Below are 19,028 nucleotides of genomic sequence, written 5' to 3'. Positions count from 1 at the left end.
AGGCCGGTTTTTTGTAGACCAGGAGATATTGTATTCTTATGCATGTTCAGGATAAACTGAATTCTAATATGTGTTTCCTTTTGTAGACCAGGGAATATTGTATTCTAATGTATATATTCATTTTCTAAAACAAAGAAATATTGTATTTTTGTCTTTGTCTTATCTTATATTTGTCGTTTATTTTGTGGCATTTTTACTTTGCTATTAAAAATTCTAAATTATTAGGGGGAAATGTCAAATTGTTTCCTCATGGCCAAAAATGTACAATTTTGACTTCATGACAGAAAATACAAATGGTTTTGAGTTGGTTTTAACTGTGCGATGAATACAGAGGTAGCTATTAAAATGTAGAATTTGTTTAAACCTTATTGTTTACATGTATCAGTATATGTCTTGTTCATCGTGTGGTCTTGTTAACAATTAATTCGTCCAGTTTTTGAAAGATGCCCCAAATGAGCCTCCACCAAAACTCTCCTGACCGGGCTGTGGACTCGGACTGGAGGCAATACGATAAGGTGTCGCCATCTCATTTGTCTCGTGTCTTCAGGGCTCACAGATTGCACAGTGAACGAATGTCACTCGTCACGCAGCCAGTGTTTGCCTTTGTCAGTGTGAATTAGTTGAAAGTTGTCTTCTATTGATTTACCGTTATACATTGAATTAGAATGCTCTGCTCGTGTCAAAGTTAATTCCTTCATTCCTCACGAGCTGCCCGACTCGTGGTCACTGCCCGGTATCTACTCGCCACGTGGGTAATCACACATGGACAACAAACAGAACAGTCGCATTTCTCTCATGTTTTCTTCTCACTTAATTGTCTAGGGATCGAAAGAACTGCAAAAAACTAAACTGAAAATGGTCTATTGAAAGAAAATATGATTTGCTGTGCTGTGTACTCACATAGTTTGCCTTCTATCACAGTGTAGCGCATACTGAAGAAATGTGACAGTTTTCTTTTGTTTATGTGCAGTTAAAACCCATATTAGGGGTTGGTATGTAGTCCAATGGTAAAGTGCTGGCTTAATGTGCCGTCAGTCTGGGATCGATCCCTGTCGGTGGGCCCATTGGGATATTTCTCGCTCCAGCCAGTGACCACGATTGGTATTATATCAAAGTAAAGTTTGTTTTATTTAACGACGCCACTAGAGCACATTGATTTTTTATCTTATCATCGGCTATTGGACGTCAAACATATGGTCATTCTGACACTGTTTTTTAGAGGAAACCCACTGTCGCCACATTGGTGTCATTAAACAAAACAACCTTTTTTTATTATTTAAAAAAAAAAGCCCAATATTAAGCACTATTTGTGGAACAACCAGCATGTGGCTTTTTAAGCAGGTTACAATTTAATACAAGTCAGGTCAGTGTTTCTGAAAGAAAGAAATTTTTGATGCTGTGGAATTGAATGCAACCACAGTCAATAGTGAGTATGCAGGGTCTTCCTCAGAAAGAAAATGGGTTAAGTTTAGGGTTAGGGTTAAGAAAATCATACAGTAATGATAAGAGTAATTCATTTTGTGAAAAGGTTAACTTAAAAAAAAAATCAGCAAAAACAGTTGGGTATGGCGTGATACTCATTTTACCCTCTGGCAGAAACCCTGTAGGTTTGTTTTTTACATTACATTAGCATATGATGTCATGATGTGATGACATGAGATACATTTACGGAGTTTGTTAAAACTCTGTTGTTTACATTTGTGACTGATGTCATGATATGATGAGATGAGATACAGTTAGTGAGTCTATTAAAACTGTAGGTTTGTATTTTACATTAGCATATGATGTCATGATATGATGTCATGATATGATGACATGAGATACATTTAGGGAGTTTGTTAAAACTCTGTTTGTTTTTTACATTTGTGACTGATGTCATGATATGATGAGATAAAAGATAAGATAAGATAAAATTTATTGCATTTAAACATTCCACATGGGAACAGAGTGCACAAAATAACATTAGAAAGTTGCAATATCAACAAACAATTAATGACTATATTTTTACATACATATATACACATACATGTATGTCACTACTACAGTCTATTCATTATGTTGGAAAACCAACTTGCAAATAACACCTATGTTGGCTGGGTCCTGATTTTTCATAATAAAAATAAACAGCTCTTTGGGTGTCATATTTAAAAATGAAGGGTTGTAGTTGGAGATAAAATGAAATAACTTTGACCGCTGATACTTATATTTCTTACATTGTACAATGTGATGAAATTCATCTTCAATGATATTGCATTCATCACAGAGACGCTGGTCAAGAGGAGTATATGGTTTTGTATGCCTGCCAGTTTCAATTTTCAAGTTATGGTCACTAAGACGGAGTTTAGAGAAATGTTTTCTATGATCTGGGTTTAAACAGTGAATTAAATATGGTTCTAAGTATATTTCTTGTTTGAGAGTTTCATATGTTCTCATTTTATTGCCAGTGCTATTTGTCTTTTTTATAATATTTAGACTTTTTTGGAAATGTTTTTGATAAAAATTCTTTAATAACTTTATTAGATAGTTTGGGCTGTTAATAATACTTCTGTTTAGACCTAAGTGGTCGATAAATGAATGTAATTTGTGAAGCCAACCAATATTCTTTCTTTCTATAGCCATGCTTTCTTTAAAAGCATACTGCAGTAGAATATTTTTAGTTTTTTGCATATGAGAGTGGAAGTTCACCATTCGTTTTACAACATTCATTAAAATAGGATATAAGCCAAGTTCAGCTCTTGAACTCCAATTGTGGGAATTCTTGGTAATTTGTAGTGTATGTTTACAGAATTTTAAAAGCAGTTTTTCAGGCAGAAATATATGTTTTTTAAAGATATATAATTTGCACCCCATACTTCACTACCATATAGGGCAACAGGTTCAACCAGAGTGCTAAACAATTTACAAGAGATATCGGTTGGCAGATTGTAGTTTAACAGATTTTTCTGAAGGTAGTAGAGACAGCCTAATCCTTTTTTCCATAGAGAATGAACACATTCTTTAAAATTCCCATTTTGAGTAACATCTATTCCCAAATAGGTATATTTGTTTGTAATCGGTACAGGGTTGCCAGATAGATACCATTTAATCTTATTTATTTTGCTGTTTCCTCCAAAAATAACAATCTTTGTCTTGCTTATATTAGTGTTGAGATCATTATCTTTGCAATATTTGGAAAGTTGCCCAAGGAGGTTTTGTAAGCCATCTGGATCTTCTGATAACAGAAGTAAGTCATCTGCAAAAAACTTGTGGCTAAATGACATTTTGTCAAGTGATACCTTACCTTCAATATCTGCTACATATGTTTCAAAGTCATTAATGAACATATTGAAAAGGGTTGGTGATAGGATGCACCCCTGCCGTAATCCAATGTTTGAATGAAATGGCATTGAACAGCCTTTATTAGTTTGAACACTATAAGTTACATTTGAGTAAAGGGACTTGATTATGTTTAATATATTGCCCGTAATTCCCATTAATGCAATTTTGTTGAATAGTTTGTGTCTATTAACAGAATCAAATGCCAGTTTGAAATCAACAAAACAGCCATAGACTTTTTTCTTTTTATTTCGGTATTTATCAATGAGTGTTTTTAGAGTAAATATATGGTCTGTAGTCCTAAAGCCTTCCTGAAATCCAGCTTGGCACTTGTCACTTTGATTAGTTTCAGTTATGTAACTAACTATTCGTTTATCAATAATCTTACAAAACAGCTTTCCAATACAACTACTGAGGGCGATTCCTCTGTAATTACTTGGGTCAGTTCGGCTTCCCTTCTTATGCAATGGAACAATAATTGAGTGAGCCCATTTTGGTGGGAAATATCCAACTACTAAAATATCATTAAATAATTTAATTATATGATCAATTATTATTGGAAAAAGACATTTGATAAATTCATTACTTATATTATCATCTCCTTGGGCTTTTCCCGATTTTATTTCCTTTATTAGCACAGATTGGAATATTAATTGATTGATTATGTTTAAGATTATCATTAGAGTGATATCCATCATTGGTTGGATTAGTTATAATTGATGGCTTGTATAAGGTGTCTTGGAAATGCTTCACTAAATTTTCTGAGTCTGGTAATGTTTTATTTTTATCATTCCCTTTAATATTATTTATTGTTTGCCATAGCAATTTTGAATCGGTTGCTGGTACATCCCTAAGTTTTGAAACTAACTTATCTTTATGGGCTCTCTTTTTTCTTTTAATTAATTTCTTATATATCTTTTTAGATAGGAATGCATTTTGTTTTGTTTCAGGACTATTATTATTATTCAGGCTAACAAATTTAGATTTCATGTCTACCTCTGCCTTTTTACATTCATAATCATACCATGGGTTTTTCTTTTGAACTTTAGTTGAATTACTGGCTTTGGTAGCAGACACATTTACTGAATTAAGGATTGATGTAAATTTGTCTACCATAACTTCTGCATCTTGAGGTGAATCTGGGGATGGCCCCATGATGAATGCATCAAGTGCCTGCTTAGTTGCATCAGACATCACTGCTGAGTAAACAAATTGCTGGCTATCAGTGTGCCACTTTCTTCGTTTTCTTTTCCTAAATATATATTTACACTTTCTGGGTTTTTTTTCTTGTATGGTTTTAACAGACACATCAAGTTTTAAAGACAGCTGACAGTGATCCGATAACCACGTGAGTGGTTTCACATTAAAATAAGTAACATAATTATAAAGTTCATCAGAGATGAAAATGTAATCAACTACACTCTGCCTGTTGTATGTGTGACAAGTAAACTGTCCCAGGTGATCCCCAGCCATACGACCATTCAGTGCCGTTAACTTACAAGACGCTGCTAGTGATAGGAGTGATTGGCCAAATTTATTTGTTAATTCGTCTCTGCTGTTTCGTTGTGTTTGAATATTAGAGAAGATAGTAGATGGTATGTCTGGGAAAAAATTCTGGTCATCACTTGTCACACATTCAAAAACATTCCCCATTCTGGCATTGAAATCACCTCCAATAATTATATGCCCATGTTGTGAATATTGTAGAATCTCCTTATAAATATGATCAAATGGGTCATTTTTGGTACATTTCCAGTATGACGAGTTATCAGGGGGAATATATGTGGTACATATACATATATATCTTGGTCAACCGACCAAACTGTTTTATCTAATCTAATCCACAAAGTAAATTCACTATTGGACACAACAGTGATAAAAGGTTTTAAGTAAAGTTTGCATAAAAAAGCTAAGCCACCACGTCCGACTTGCACAAATTGTTTTCGTGGATTCAAAACACAGTAAAATCCATCAAAACACAAATCACATACGTTCTCTGTCCATGTCTCTGACAGGCCAATAAAATCATAATAAGAGAAACATTTTAAAAGATCAGATTGTTTTAACTCAGATATTCCCTGAATGTTCCAGAAGGAAATATTAAGCATATTAGCATTTGTTATCATAATAAAAAATGCTGGCTGTTAAGCTGCTACCCTTGAAAACATACTGTTATCATGCTCCCAAGTATTGAACCACTCACACTGTTACATAAAATTATGCACAGGAGTATCTGAATAAGTTATTCAGACACTGAAGTGCATAATGGGCACTTTGGTACATATAAATGGCTGATTGCTGTTAACACTAGTTGGAGCATTCCAAGAAATATTTTCATCTCTAACTGGCACATGGCTAGTATGTGAACGAGGTGCAATCGGGTAATTGTTTATGCCTTGTTGTCTATGCATTCTATCATTTGCATAGGAGTTAGTGATAAAATTTGATGGATAATTGTTTGTTGTCTGTTGTCTGTTCATCCTGTCATTACGATCTGGGTATATGTTAGAAGGACTGGTTGATGGAGTAGTACTTTGAGTTCCTTGTTGATAGAACTGGTTGCTTGTACTGTGCTCACACTGCACTTGGGATACAGTGTGTTCCTTGTTGGTGGTGACTCGGGTCCGTTGCACGTGATGGTAATGGCGGAAAATCGTGCCTAGAGTGCCTGGTCTCCCTAGGGGCTGTCTGTATATCGTTGACTGTACCTTGACCTTGTCTTCTGCTGCCATAAGTGCAAGTAAGACCCACCGATTCCAAGAATGAATTAGCAAACACATATGATTTGTACTTGTTGAGGTGAACTTTATCATGGTACATACTCTTTTTTGGAGCACCACTTGCAGTACAAAACAGAGAAGAATGGTCAATGATGCTGACATTCAGAGAATGAGCCAACTGTTTTATTTTCTCATTGGCACTGTTGGTGGCTTGGTACAGCTGACCTCTAGTTGAAGAGGGGATGATCATTGAGAAGAAGATTGCAGCATTAGGAAATTTACTTTTGCATACATTGAAAAGTAGTTTGTAATCACTTCAAAGGAGTAATCTGGTGGGGTATGACAGTCATTTACTCCAGTGTGCACAATGACATTTTGTACATTTGGTTTTGGTGATAATTGTTTCACCTGTTCTGTTAGTTTATTTATCCCATGGCCCGGGTAAAACAGCACCTTTGAGGTACGCTTCGGAACATGCTGACCGATGAACCGGAGAACAGAATCACCTAGGAAGAGTGATGTCACTGATGTAAGCTGGACGTACTTGAGCTACTGATGGTCTAGAGCTGACATGATATTAGTTTGTTTGGACATGATTCGAGTTGGTTTGGTTCTGTTTTACCTGGATGAATCCATCATTAGATGTGTTAGACTGGTTCTCTGAGCTGACTTTGTCATGTTGTGGTTCACTAGTACACACTAATGGCAAGTTTATTGTATCAGGTGAGGACCGCTGTGTAACCGCTGTGTCTATGGTTTCTTGTATTTTTTTAGTAGATGCTTTCTGAATATCCTGAAGGGCTTCAAGCTTGACAACATTTGTTTGCAGATTGGAGAATAACGTTTTATACTTTTTCTCTAACTGCTCCAATCTGTGATTGAGTGTGTCATTTTCCTTTCTCATTTGAAGGTTATCAAGTTGTAATGTTTCAACAACTCCCTTGTTGGATTCATGCACTGCTTTGACTTGGTTAGCAAACTGCACACGAATATCATTAATTAGCTCTTCTGTATGTTTCATGTGATCATCCAGTCTTGATTCTTGGGTGCAAAAGGCTTCCCGTAAATCCGTCACCTTGTGACCAGTCTAATGCTGAACCTGTGCCCTGAATACTTTTCCGTATGGAACGTTTTGAGTGATTGGATTTGGCTGGTGATTTTTTGGTTTTAAAAAGTTTCTTGACTTTAGTACAGTTGTGATCATTGTTAATTTGTAATTCTGTATCCGAATCACAATCAGACCTAGCAAGTTCAACAACTGGAACAGTCTCAATATCACTGGATTCAATTGTGTTGGCATTTTCCATTGTCACTTCTGTGCTTATGATGAAAGGTTCTGATGTATTCTCATCTTCCATAATAGCATTCAGAACATTGCTATCTTCCAGTTTCATCAGTTGTTGGACATTTATGTTGCTGATTGATCCAATAGCCAATTTTTCAGCAATATCTGAAATGATTGGTACTTCATTATTGTACCACAGTTGGGCCTGCCCCTGGAACATTAAATGACAAGTAGTTCTGTAGACATGAAGTGTTCCTAATTTTAAGGGTTTTGCATCTTTGTCTACCAGTGATATACATATTTTATCTTCTGTGATTATTTTCTTTGTATCATCAGTGACCTCTGTCCATTTAACTCTTAGGCATCGGTAATTTTCGCTTTCTTTCCAGTACCTATAAAAGATGAGATACAGTTAGTGAGTCTATTAAAACTGTAGGTTTGTATTTTACATTAGCAAATGATGCTATGATATGAGGTGTGATTGAGGCTTTAAAGGCATATTGTCATAGACCACTGACCTATTTAATGGTTTAACAAAGTATTACCTGAACAAAAATAATTTGATTTGTCCCTAAATGTACTTTATTCAATCATCTTCATATCCACCACACTCCATTTATTAATGACATTTTGTAAAAATAATTGAATTACGGCAATAGTCCATAATTCAAAAACTAAAATTGCCAAGAGCGATGACATGGATATCACTCCATCATTGTTCAGTTAAGGAGATGCAATAGATGGATTTGGTTTCCAACAATTAACGTAATTTTTATTTATTATCCATTTTTAGAGAAATAAGGTCCTTAAATCTGTGACAGTATGCCTTTAAGACTTGAGTAATTTCCGTTTTGACAATTGTTGTACGTACCGTTACTCTTGGAAAGAGACTGCATGTTGGGGTTGTTTGCTAAAACTAGGTAGGGGGTAACCATGGGAGACCAACCACAATGACTCCCAATAGCCAAGGTTCCAACAAGAGCTATAATTTGGCTAACTAAATCAAAATTACTCAAAATTACTTTTGATGAACCATTCCAAATCGTACCAAAATTACCTCACGAAATTGTGCAAACTATTTTTTTGGACTTAATCCTTCGGGACATTTTCAAAATTGAGTAGCACCACAAATACCTCTGACCGTGGTCGGGCTGCTTGTGCTCTCTTGCACTTATCAAGCACAGATGGTCTCCTCTCCCACTCCTACACCCAACCTCTTTCCTGTCCTGAACGAAGGAGCCAGCATAAATCGACACCTCCGCCCATGACAGGCGTGTGCTGCAACAGCTTGCTCTGAATGTGCATGTTAAACCCTATGACCTGACCTGACCTGACCTGGCGTTGTTTGACTGTTTCAGGAATTGCTGGAGAAGGACGACATGATATCTCAGCTCCAGGGGCCGGCGTCGGACAACAAGTACGGCACACTGGGCGGCAGCTTTCTCGATTTCCAACACGTACGTGAGCAAACGTTCTATCACATACTCTCTCTTGAGAGACTAGTTTCACAAAATACCCTACAAAAACAGCATAAATAATATACAGTAGAATCTCGTTGGGTCGGACTCGGGAAGGGTCGAATATACCGCAAAAACTCGAACCAAAAACGAAGTCCCGAGTTACACTTACATTTTACTAAACAAAGGAAGGAAGTGTTTTATTTAATGACACACTCAACACATTTTATTTACGGTTATATGGCATCAAACATATGGTTAAGGACCACACAGATAATGAGAGAGGAAACCTGTTGTTGCCACTTCACGGGCTACTCTTTTCGATTAGCAGCAAGGGATCTCTTATATGCACCATCCCACAGACAGGGTAGTACATACCACTGCCTTTGATACACCAGTTGTGGTGCAGTGGCTAGAACGAGAAAGAGCCCAATGGGCTCACCGACACGGATTGATCCCAGACCGACCGCACATCAAGCGAACACTGTACCACTGGGCTACATCACGCCCTTGGGAAGGGTCAAATACACCGCAACTCTCGAACCAAAAACGAAGTCCCGAGTTATACTTATATGTTACTAAACGAATGGTTAGGTTGAACTGCCCACATCGGACTTCTTTCGTAATTGTTTGTTTTGTCCAGCTCTTGAACAAAACAGTTTACTTTGTGGGTTAATGTTTTTGGTTTAGGTTTAAAAACAAGATAATACATTATATTGGCTGTCATTAGATGTTACTTATAATAAGTTTGCTTCACGCACCTAATTCGGGACATTTCAGCTGTATTCGCTAGTTCTATTTATTGCATTGAGCATTTCTGGCTGTTGCATATTTTCATAATCCGTTTAATCAGGATAACTTGTAAAATGTCATTATTTCCTAAACTTTAACTTCACACAATCAAATTATAACCTTTGTCGCATTTAATTAAAACAAATTAACTTTGAAATTTAAGCACTTTTCAAAGTAGTCTAATATAAATGCCTTCAGTCTGAATTTCACTTTGATTGCAGATATATTGGAATATTTTCCAGGACAGCATAGTAGAATTAAAACTTTGTTTGATGGTGTTTACTGTTGGACACATGGTTATTAGGGCTGTCGAGAATAGATGCCATTCTAAATATACATCTGGAACAATATCATACATGGATGCTTCATTTATTGTTTTATTATAGCATACACTGACAGGCAGTGTGTGTAGATTTTTGTGGGGCAATGGATACACTTTTTTCCTCCATATTCTGATGTGAAAGGCAGTGTAAAATCATGTTTGCATTTGCTTGGTGGAAAATTGCCCATTCATGTAATTTCCCTATATAGTTGTGTATAATTAAAGTTTGTTTTGTTTAACAACACCTCTAGAGCACATTGATTGAGTTATCATCGGCTGTTGGATGTCAAACATTTGGTAATTTTGACATTTAGTCTTAGAGAGAAAAACTGCTACATTTTTCCACACACACACACCAGCTATTTTGGCTGTCTGTCCAGGACAGTGGGTTAGTTGTTAATTGTTAGTGGTTACTGAGAGAGAAGAGGGTGTAGTGGTCTTACACCTACTCAATGAGTCGCTAAAACTTGCTCTGGGTGGGAGCCGGTACCAGGATGCGAACCCTGTATCTACCAGCCTTATGTCCGATGGCTTAACCACGACACCACCGAGGCCGGTACAAAAAAAAAAAAATCCTTTTTTACATATGCATGACAAGGTAAGGGAGATAATCAATGTTAGACTACTAGTATGTATTCCTCTGCCAATATGCCACAATCAGTACAGTTGCCAACGTATAATTTTCTTCTTCCTTAACAAGAAAAGCTGACAGAAGACATATAGATCCCCATGTTTCCTGCCTCCGAATGCAGTTAATATATTCATATAGTCATGTTTGACTTGTTGAGGTGCGTGTGTCGCAGGATCGAACTTCCTTGCTGGATCCATCAACTGATTGGTGGTTTTTTTTCTAGTTCCAACTGGTCAAAGGCCATGGTATGTGCTTTCTTATCTTTGGTAAAATGCATATAAAAGATCCCTTGCTGCATTACGAAAAATGTAGCGGGTTTTCTCTGATGACTGTGTGTCAGAATTACCAAATGTTTGACATCCAATAGCAGATGAATGAATCAATGTGCTCTAGTGGTGTTAAACAAAATGGAGCGAGATGTAGCTCAGTGGTACAGCACTCGCTTGCTGCGCGGTCGCTCTGGGATCGATCCTCGTCGGTGGGCCCATTGGTCTATTTCTCGTTCCAGCCAGTGCACCATTACTGGTATATCAAAGGCCGTGATATGTGCTATCCTGTCTGTGAGATGGTGCATATAAAAGATCCCTTGCTGCTAACCGAAAAGAGTAGCCCATGAAGAGACGACAGCGGGTTTCCTCTCAATATCTGTGTGGTCCTTAACCATATGTCCGACGACATATAACCGTAAATACAATGTGTTGAGTGCGTCGTTAAATAAAATATTTCCTTTCCTTTAAACAAAACAAACTTTCAGTTTAATATATTCATATAATGATGTTTGACTTGTTGCAGGAAGCTGATCCGGTTGTTGATTACGAGTATAAAATAAGAAACCTGCAAGAAGAGTTGAAGTCACTGAGGAAGAAGCTGCAGGAAAAGGAAAAGTGAGTTGGTGCTGGTGGTGGGGGTTGGGGTTGGGGTTGTGGTGATGGTGGTGCTGGTTGGGGGGGGGGGGGATATAATAAAGGTACATGCATTTATTTACACGTCAAACCTTATAGTCATAATTTTTAAAATTGACCTCTTTTGAACTATCCACACACATGACCCTTTATTGACATAATTTCTGGAACTGCCCTGTCGCAAATTATCCACACACACCACCCCTTATTGTCATAGTTTCAGGAACTGCCCTGTTGCAGATTATCCACACGCACCACCCCTTATTGTCATAGTTTCAGGAACTGCCCTGTTGCAGATTATCCACACACACCACCCCTTATTGTCATAGTTTCCGGAACTGCCCTGTAACGGATTATCCACACGCACCACCCCTTATTGTCATAGTTTCAGGAACTACCCTGTTACGGATTATTCTCACACATCACCCCATATTTTCATAGTTTCAGGAACTGCAGTATTGAACTACCTCAGTGGATCCGTTCAACTGACTGGGTTTTTTTTCCATTCCAACCAATGCACCACAACTGGTCAAAGGCTGTGGTATGTGCTTTCCTGTATGTGGGAAAGTGCATATAAAAGATCGCTTGCTGCATTTAGAAAATGTAGCAGGTTTCCTCTGTTGACTACGAGTCAGAATTAACATGTTTGACATCCAATAGCCGATGATTAATATATCAATGTGCTCAAGTGGTGGTGTTAGACAAAACAAACTGATTTAAAAAAAAAAAAGAAAAAAAAAGATGTAAAAAATGCAGAGCAAAAAAGTGTTTTGGTCATGGATGGTACTGCTATATGAGTAGCTGTTAAGATACCATTAATTTCATGTTTCAGAAACACTCTTTCTTAAAGTTATTTACAGCTCTTGTACAGCAGCTTGTTCATCATCAGTAGAAAGTGGCGGTATAGACATTTTTGAGTATGGTGCTATGGAATTGATTATTTACAATGTGTGTGCTTAATGCAACTGCAGCTGACATGGGGGTATGGGGGTATGGGGGGGGGGGGGGGAAGCCTCTCCCAAATAGAAAATGGGTTAGGTTTAGAGTTAGGGTTAAAAAAAAAAATCATAATTGTGTGAAAAGGTTAACTTAAAAAAAAAAAATCTGCAAATTGTTTTCGGTATGGCACCATACCCATTTTACCCTCTGGCAGAAACCATGGGTGGTATATGTTGTGTTAATTTCAGTGGACATGTAAATCATCACCATGGATCAGCCAATCAGATGTTTTTTTAGATTGATCTCTAATGTATATCTCATCATAATTCACACTAAGAAAAATGAACTCCAAAAACTGAAAATATGTTGATGGCAAGCAAAGGGGACATACTCAGCCCGTATAGGCTTTTTGTAATCATTAGCTATCATAAATTGACTACTTTAGCTGAGTTACTGTAAAATATTTTCTGAACTTTTGTATTAAATCAGTGTTCTGAATTGCTTATGGTGCCTATCTAGAACATAAGATTCTGTATTGTCCTGTCTGTGTTAAAGTACATATAAACATCCCTTTATGCTAACAGAAAAGAACAACCTATATGGCAGCTGTTTATATCTGCCCTAGTATCTCTGTCACAGTTAGCATGTATCTGACATCTAATTGTTATACAGAATAAAGTGAACTTAAAAGTGTGTTAAATAAATATTTGTAAACCCCTATTCACATGCACACATTTTACTAATACATGTAACATTACATACATGTATGTGTTAATTTACATACAGTGTACATTACATGCTTTTTAATCTTTTTGAACTAAAACTATGTTTGTGTTGTTTATAAGATACAGTGATCTTGGGTCATAGAATCGAACCCCATTGGTGGATCCACACACATGCCATTTTTTTTACCATGACCTAATCAGTGTCCCTTAACTGGTCATGTACATGTATGTGCTTCTATTTCTAAGAGAGAGTACATATATAGAGATTATTACGCAAGCTTGTATGTCGTACTGATTATACAAAACGAGTGTCAGGTTTCTTGTAATTTCTGAATCTTGACATGAGTTTTCTTAAAATCAGTACGATTCACATGCGAGTGTAATAATTTCTTTATTATCTACATTATTCATAATATATATTTTTTTTTAGGAATAACTAGGAGACGACAAAATGATGTCATTTTGGTAAGCGATAACACAGAGCTAAGACTGGGGAAGCTGCATTAAGTTATGACGTCGCTTCCCAAAATGACGTCATTCGATGTGCACATGAAATCATTATGACATTTATATGTCATAATGATTATATTTCCGTGTATATCTTGAACTATGTCGATAATAAAAATATATCTCTTGCTGCTGATAGAAAACGTAGCTGGTTTCGTCTGAAGTCTGACAGGTAATAGCCGATGTATTGTTCGTGCTGGGGTGTCGTTAAACATTCATTCATTCATTCATTCATTCATTCATTCATTTGTATGTCTGAAGTCTGGGTCCAAATAATCAAAAGTTTGACATCAAGTACATGTAGCTGGTGATTAATTAATCTGCATGCTCTAGTGATGTCATTAAACAAAGACTTGATGAATATACATGTATTCACACTTTTTCACCAACATCTGATTCACCCCCCTCCCTCTCCCCCCCCCCTTTTTTATTTTTGGTTATTTCATGAGTACATACAGTCATGTCTTTGTTGAACTTTGCATTGTATGTGGCCTTAACAAACAATAATTGTCTAGTTGCTCAGATTTGGCAAGGGAAATATTGTTGCATTATTAGTATTGGTACAAGTTAGTCAATAATGACCAGGGCCCTAATTCACAAAAGGTGTTTTAGGCTCTGCTAAACAACAAAGCATCCTCTTTGTAAGTCTTGTAGCGAGATCGCAAAGTTGCGAGAGTTTATTGAATTAGGCCCCACGAAGCGATCTTAGCCCTAAGATCACCTTAAGTGCATAGATACCGTATGTACTTAAGGTGATCGTAGCACTAAGATCGCTTAGTGGAATGGTGCCCAGAACCAGAAGCTGCCTGACCACCAGTTGGATACATCGGTCCATTTGCCTGTGCTTGTCGAGAAGAAACTTGAAGTAACATTGTACTGGCTGACTTCGACAGTGTAATACTGAACCATCGCAGACATACTTGGTGTTTACAAATGTGAATGACAATACAATCCAGACAATTCAAGCTCATATCTATACATAAAAGTTAAAGTTTATTTTGTTTAATGATACCACTAGAGCACATTGATTGATTAATCATTGGCTACTGGATGTCTGATTTAATAATTTTGATATAATCTTAAAGATGAAACCTGCTACATTTCTTCATTGGTAGCAAGGGATCTTTTATATGCACCATCCCATAGACAGGACAACACATACATGTACCTTGGCCTTTGATATACCAGTCTTGGTGCACTGCCTGGAACGAGAAAATATTGGTGATGTCATGTGGTGTTATTAACAAATACATTGTTTTTGTGCTCAGCTATGTTGTGTTTGATGTTTGTAAGTCAGTCATGGCACTTCTTATGACTGGTTCTTTCCTGCAGGATTATTTCCCACTTTGAGCAGATGGACGACCAGTCTGTGATATTTGACGTGGACAGGCTGAACAGCCACGAGAGAACTCACTCGACGCCTGCCCGTGTTCTTCACTCACCGAAACTGTCACCGAGACTGACACCGCGGGAAGCACGGGCATCCACGAGGGAATGTCAGCTGGCAGTGCTGAGAAGGAAATTAGCAGACAACGAACACCTGCTTGAATTGAAGGTATGTTCTTCTTTCCCAGGAGTCTTTATAAACATTTGCTTGAATTGAAGGCATGTTCTCTGTTCACAAGGCTGTCTATAAACACCTGCTTGAGATGAAGGTATGTTCTCTGTTCACAAGGCAGTCTATTAACACCTGCTTGAGGTGAAGGTATGTTCTCTGTTCACAAGACAGTCTATAAACACCTGCTTGAGGTGAAGGTATGTTCTCTGTTCTCAAGACAGTCTATTAACACCTGCTTCAGTTGAAGGCATGTTCTCTGTTCTCAAGACAGTCTATTAACACCTGCTTGAGATGAAGGTATGTTCTCTGTTCTCAAGACAGTCTATTAACACCTGCTTGAGATGAAGGTATGTTCTCTGTTCACAAGCAGTCTATAAACACCTGCTTGAGATGAAGGTATGTTCTCTGTTCACAAGGCAGTCTATTAACACCTACTTGAGATGAAGGTATGTTCTCTGTTCACAAGGCAGTCTATTAACACCTACTTGAGATGAAGGTATGTTCTCTGTTCACAAGGCAGTCTATAAACACCTGCTTGAGATGAAGGTATGTTCTCTGTTCTCAAGACAGTCTATAAACACCTGCTTGAGATGAATTTATGTTCTCTGTTCACAAGGCAATCTATAAACACCTGCTTGAGCTAAAGGTATGTTCTCTGTTCACAAGGCAGTCTATAAACACCTGCTCGAGTTGAAGGTATGTTCTCTGTTCACAAGGCAGTCTATAAACACCTGCTAGAGTTGAAGGTATGTTATCTGTTCACAAGGCAGTCTATAAACACCTGCTTGAGTTGAAGGTATGTTCTCTGTTCACAAGGTAGTCTATAAACACCTGCTAGAGTTGAAGGTATGTTATCTGTTCACAAGGCAGTCTATAAACACCTGCTAGAGTTGAAGGTATGTTCTCTATTCACAAGGTAGTCTATAAACACCTGCTCGAGTTGAAGGTATGTTCTCTGTTCACAAGGCAGTCTATAAACACCTACTTGAGATGAAGGTATGTTCTCTGTTCACAAGGCAGTCTATAAACACCTGCTTGAGATGAAGGTATGTTCTCTGTTCTCAAGACAGTCTATAAACACCTGCTTGAGATGAATTTATGTTCTCTGTTCACAAGGCAATCTATAAACACCTGCTTGAGCTAAAGGTATGTTCTCTGTTCACAAGGCAGTCTATAAACACCTGCTCGAGTTGAAGGTATGTTCTCTGTTCACAAGGTAGTCTATAAACACCTGCTAGAGTTGAAGGTATGTTATCTGTTCACAAGGCAGTCTATAAACACCTGCTTGAGTTGAAGGTATGTTCTCTGTTCACAAGGTAGTCTATAAACACCTGCTTGAGTTAAAGAAGAAATTTATTTTAATTAAAAATGTTTAATTAATTAATTTTTAATATTTTTTCACTTGAAAAAGAGTTTCGCATTGAGACCCATTCTTCACAAACTAAAATTTCTATATCAATGAAACTTGATTTCTTACAGCTGATAGATGTACGCTTGTGTTCCAGTTCATACAGCTGATTGATGTATGTGTGTGTTCCAGTTCTCACACCTGATAGATGTATGTTTGTGTTACAGTTATCACAGCTGCTAGATGTATGTTTGTGTTACAGTTATCACAGCTGATAGATGTATGTTTGTGTTGCAGTTCTCACAGCTGATAGATGTATGTTTGTGTTACAGCTGATAGATGTATGTTTGTGTTACAGCTGATAGATATATGTTTGTGATACAGCTGATAGATGTATGTTTGTGTTGCAGTTCTCACAGCTGATAGATGTATGTTTGTGTTACAGCTGATAGATGTATGTTTGTGTTACAGCTGATAGATGTATGTTTGTGATACAGCTGATAGATGTATGTTTATGTTACAGCTAATAGATGTATGTTTGTATTACAGCTGATAGGTGTATGTTTGTGTTACAGCTGACGGATGGATGTTTGTGTTACAGCTGATTGATGTATGTTTGTGTTACAGCTGATAGATGTATGTTTGTGTTACAGCTGATAGATGTATGTTTGTGTTACAGTCGCGAGAGTTGAGCGAGCTCCACAAGGCCCACGCCAAGCGTCTGGAGCGACTCCGAGGTCTGCAGCACAACTACCGCCTGGTGAGGGAGCAACTCAAGACCCTCGAAGAGGAACAGTGCGTCTTTGTGCATTCTAATAGCTTCTGGAACAAGTCTATATGTAGATGGGTTTTCTAACACGGGTCTCTAGAAAATCAATCCTTGGAGCAAACTTTAGCGAGCTCCAAGGTGATTTTCTTGAGATGAGTGTCAGAAAAAACATCTTCAAAAGGACTCGTGCCAGAAATATTTTCTAGTTCAATGATTCTTATAATTTTAGTTACTGTATAATTATTATAAAATTTACTGCATTTTATTATTGTTCCATGACATCACGACCCTGCTACAGCTGATATGTATTATGTCACTAGAAGGAACACATGCAGTGTTACATATTACCTGATGTCATGTACTACCTTTGATCCATGGAATGACGTAATGAACAGATAGTAGGGACCGTCTACCTCCTAAAGGATGAGTAGGACTGACCAAAGACAAGGGGAGCATTACCATCTAGGGGACGTGTGCTATAGACCTTTTTTCTAGCACAGCTTTTTGGCACCTTTCTACTGATTGATTGAGCCAGAAAGTTGTGTCTGGTGTCCACTGTTTAAGTAGCATCTCCAAATGTGCTGTTGAAATCTCCTTTTGAAAATCTTATTGATGAAAAGATGTCTCAGTTATATTTTGATTTAAAAAAAAAAAAAATTCACACTCATATCATTTATTAACAATTTGTTAAATTGAAAAAAAAAATTGTTATGTTTTTAAAAAACATAAGGTCCCATTCTGTATGTAGGAAGCATTTAAAGATTGAGTTGATCTGTGTTAAACTTTTGACTTCCTGTAAAAATTCTATTATGATAGTGTAGACTAATTGATAAGTAGGGGGCGGGATGTAGCCCAGTCATAAAGCACTCACTTGATGCATGGTTGGTCTGGGATCGATCCCCATCGGTGGGTCCATTGGGCTTTTTCTCATTCCAGCCAGTGCACCACGACTGATATATCAAAGGCTGTGGTATATATTATCCTGTCTGTGGTATTTTGGATATAAAAGATTCCTTGCTACTAATGGGGAAAATGTAGTGGGTTTCCTCTCTATGAATATGTGAAAATTACCAAATGTTTGACATTCAATAAGCGATGATTAATGTGCTCTAGTGTGACATTAAACAAAATAAACCTTTTGTATGTAAAAATTACCAAATGTTTGACATCTAATAGTTCATGATTAATAAATCAATGTGCTCTAGTGGTGTCATATTAAACGAAACAATCTTTTTTAATGTCAAAATTACCAAATGTTTGACATCTAATAGTTCATGATTAATAAATCAATGTGCTCTAGTGGTGTCATATTAAACGAAACAAACTTTTTTAATGTCAAAATTACCAAATGTTTGACATCTAATAGCCGCTCTAGTGGTGATTAATAAATCAATAATGTCAAAATTCTAGTTTGACATCTAATAGCCGATATGATTAATAAATCAATGTGCTCTAGTGTTGTCTTTAAACAAAACAACTTTTTTTAAATTTCTGATGTATACTGATGGAAAGCAATAAGGGAACACATCAAATTGTAGACCAAATTTAATTCACAACTAGCGTAGTAATGTCTGTATTTCATACCAAGTTGTAATATGGGATTGAATGGCCTCAGATTACAGTTATCTTCCCATTTGGTTGTCCAAAATCCGGAAGTTTCACCGCGCAAGTAGTCTGCTGTTTGACTGTGATTATTTCATGGCAGACAGCTATGAAGTGGCAACTGTTTGACTGAAGTGACAGGCATGTAGTTTGTAA

At 37.1% G+C, this 19,028-nt stretch overlaps 1 protein-coding gene across 2 annotated transcripts in view; it reads left to right on the top strand.

Moving 5' to 3' along the window:
- Window positions 1-19,028, top strand: part of LOC121383549 (centlein-like) — a 162,720-nt gene that overhangs the window by 96,046 nt on the left and 47,646 nt on the right. For both annotated transcript variants that reach the window (XM_041513647.1, XM_041513639.1), the window contains exons 13-16: window positions 8,679-8,777; window positions 11,315-11,406; window positions 14,928-15,150; window positions 17,181-17,296. In XM_041513647.1, coding sequence (XP_041369581.1) covers window positions 8,679-8,777; window positions 11,315-11,406; window positions 14,928-15,150; window positions 17,181-17,296 — 530 coding nt within the window. The remainder of the gene's footprint in view (window positions 1-8,678; window positions 8,778-11,314; window positions 11,407-14,927; window positions 15,151-17,180; window positions 17,297-19,028) is intronic.

The sequence above is a fragment of the Gigantopelta aegis genome, chromosome 2 (assembly GCF_016097555.1).
Source record: "Gigantopelta aegis isolate Gae_Host chromosome 2, Gae_host_genome, whole genome shotgun sequence".
NCBI classification, from domain to species: domain Eukaryota; kingdom Metazoa; phylum Mollusca; class Gastropoda; order Neomphalida; family Peltospiridae; genus Gigantopelta; species Gigantopelta aegis.
This window is presented reverse-complemented; position numbering and strand designations above follow the sequence as displayed.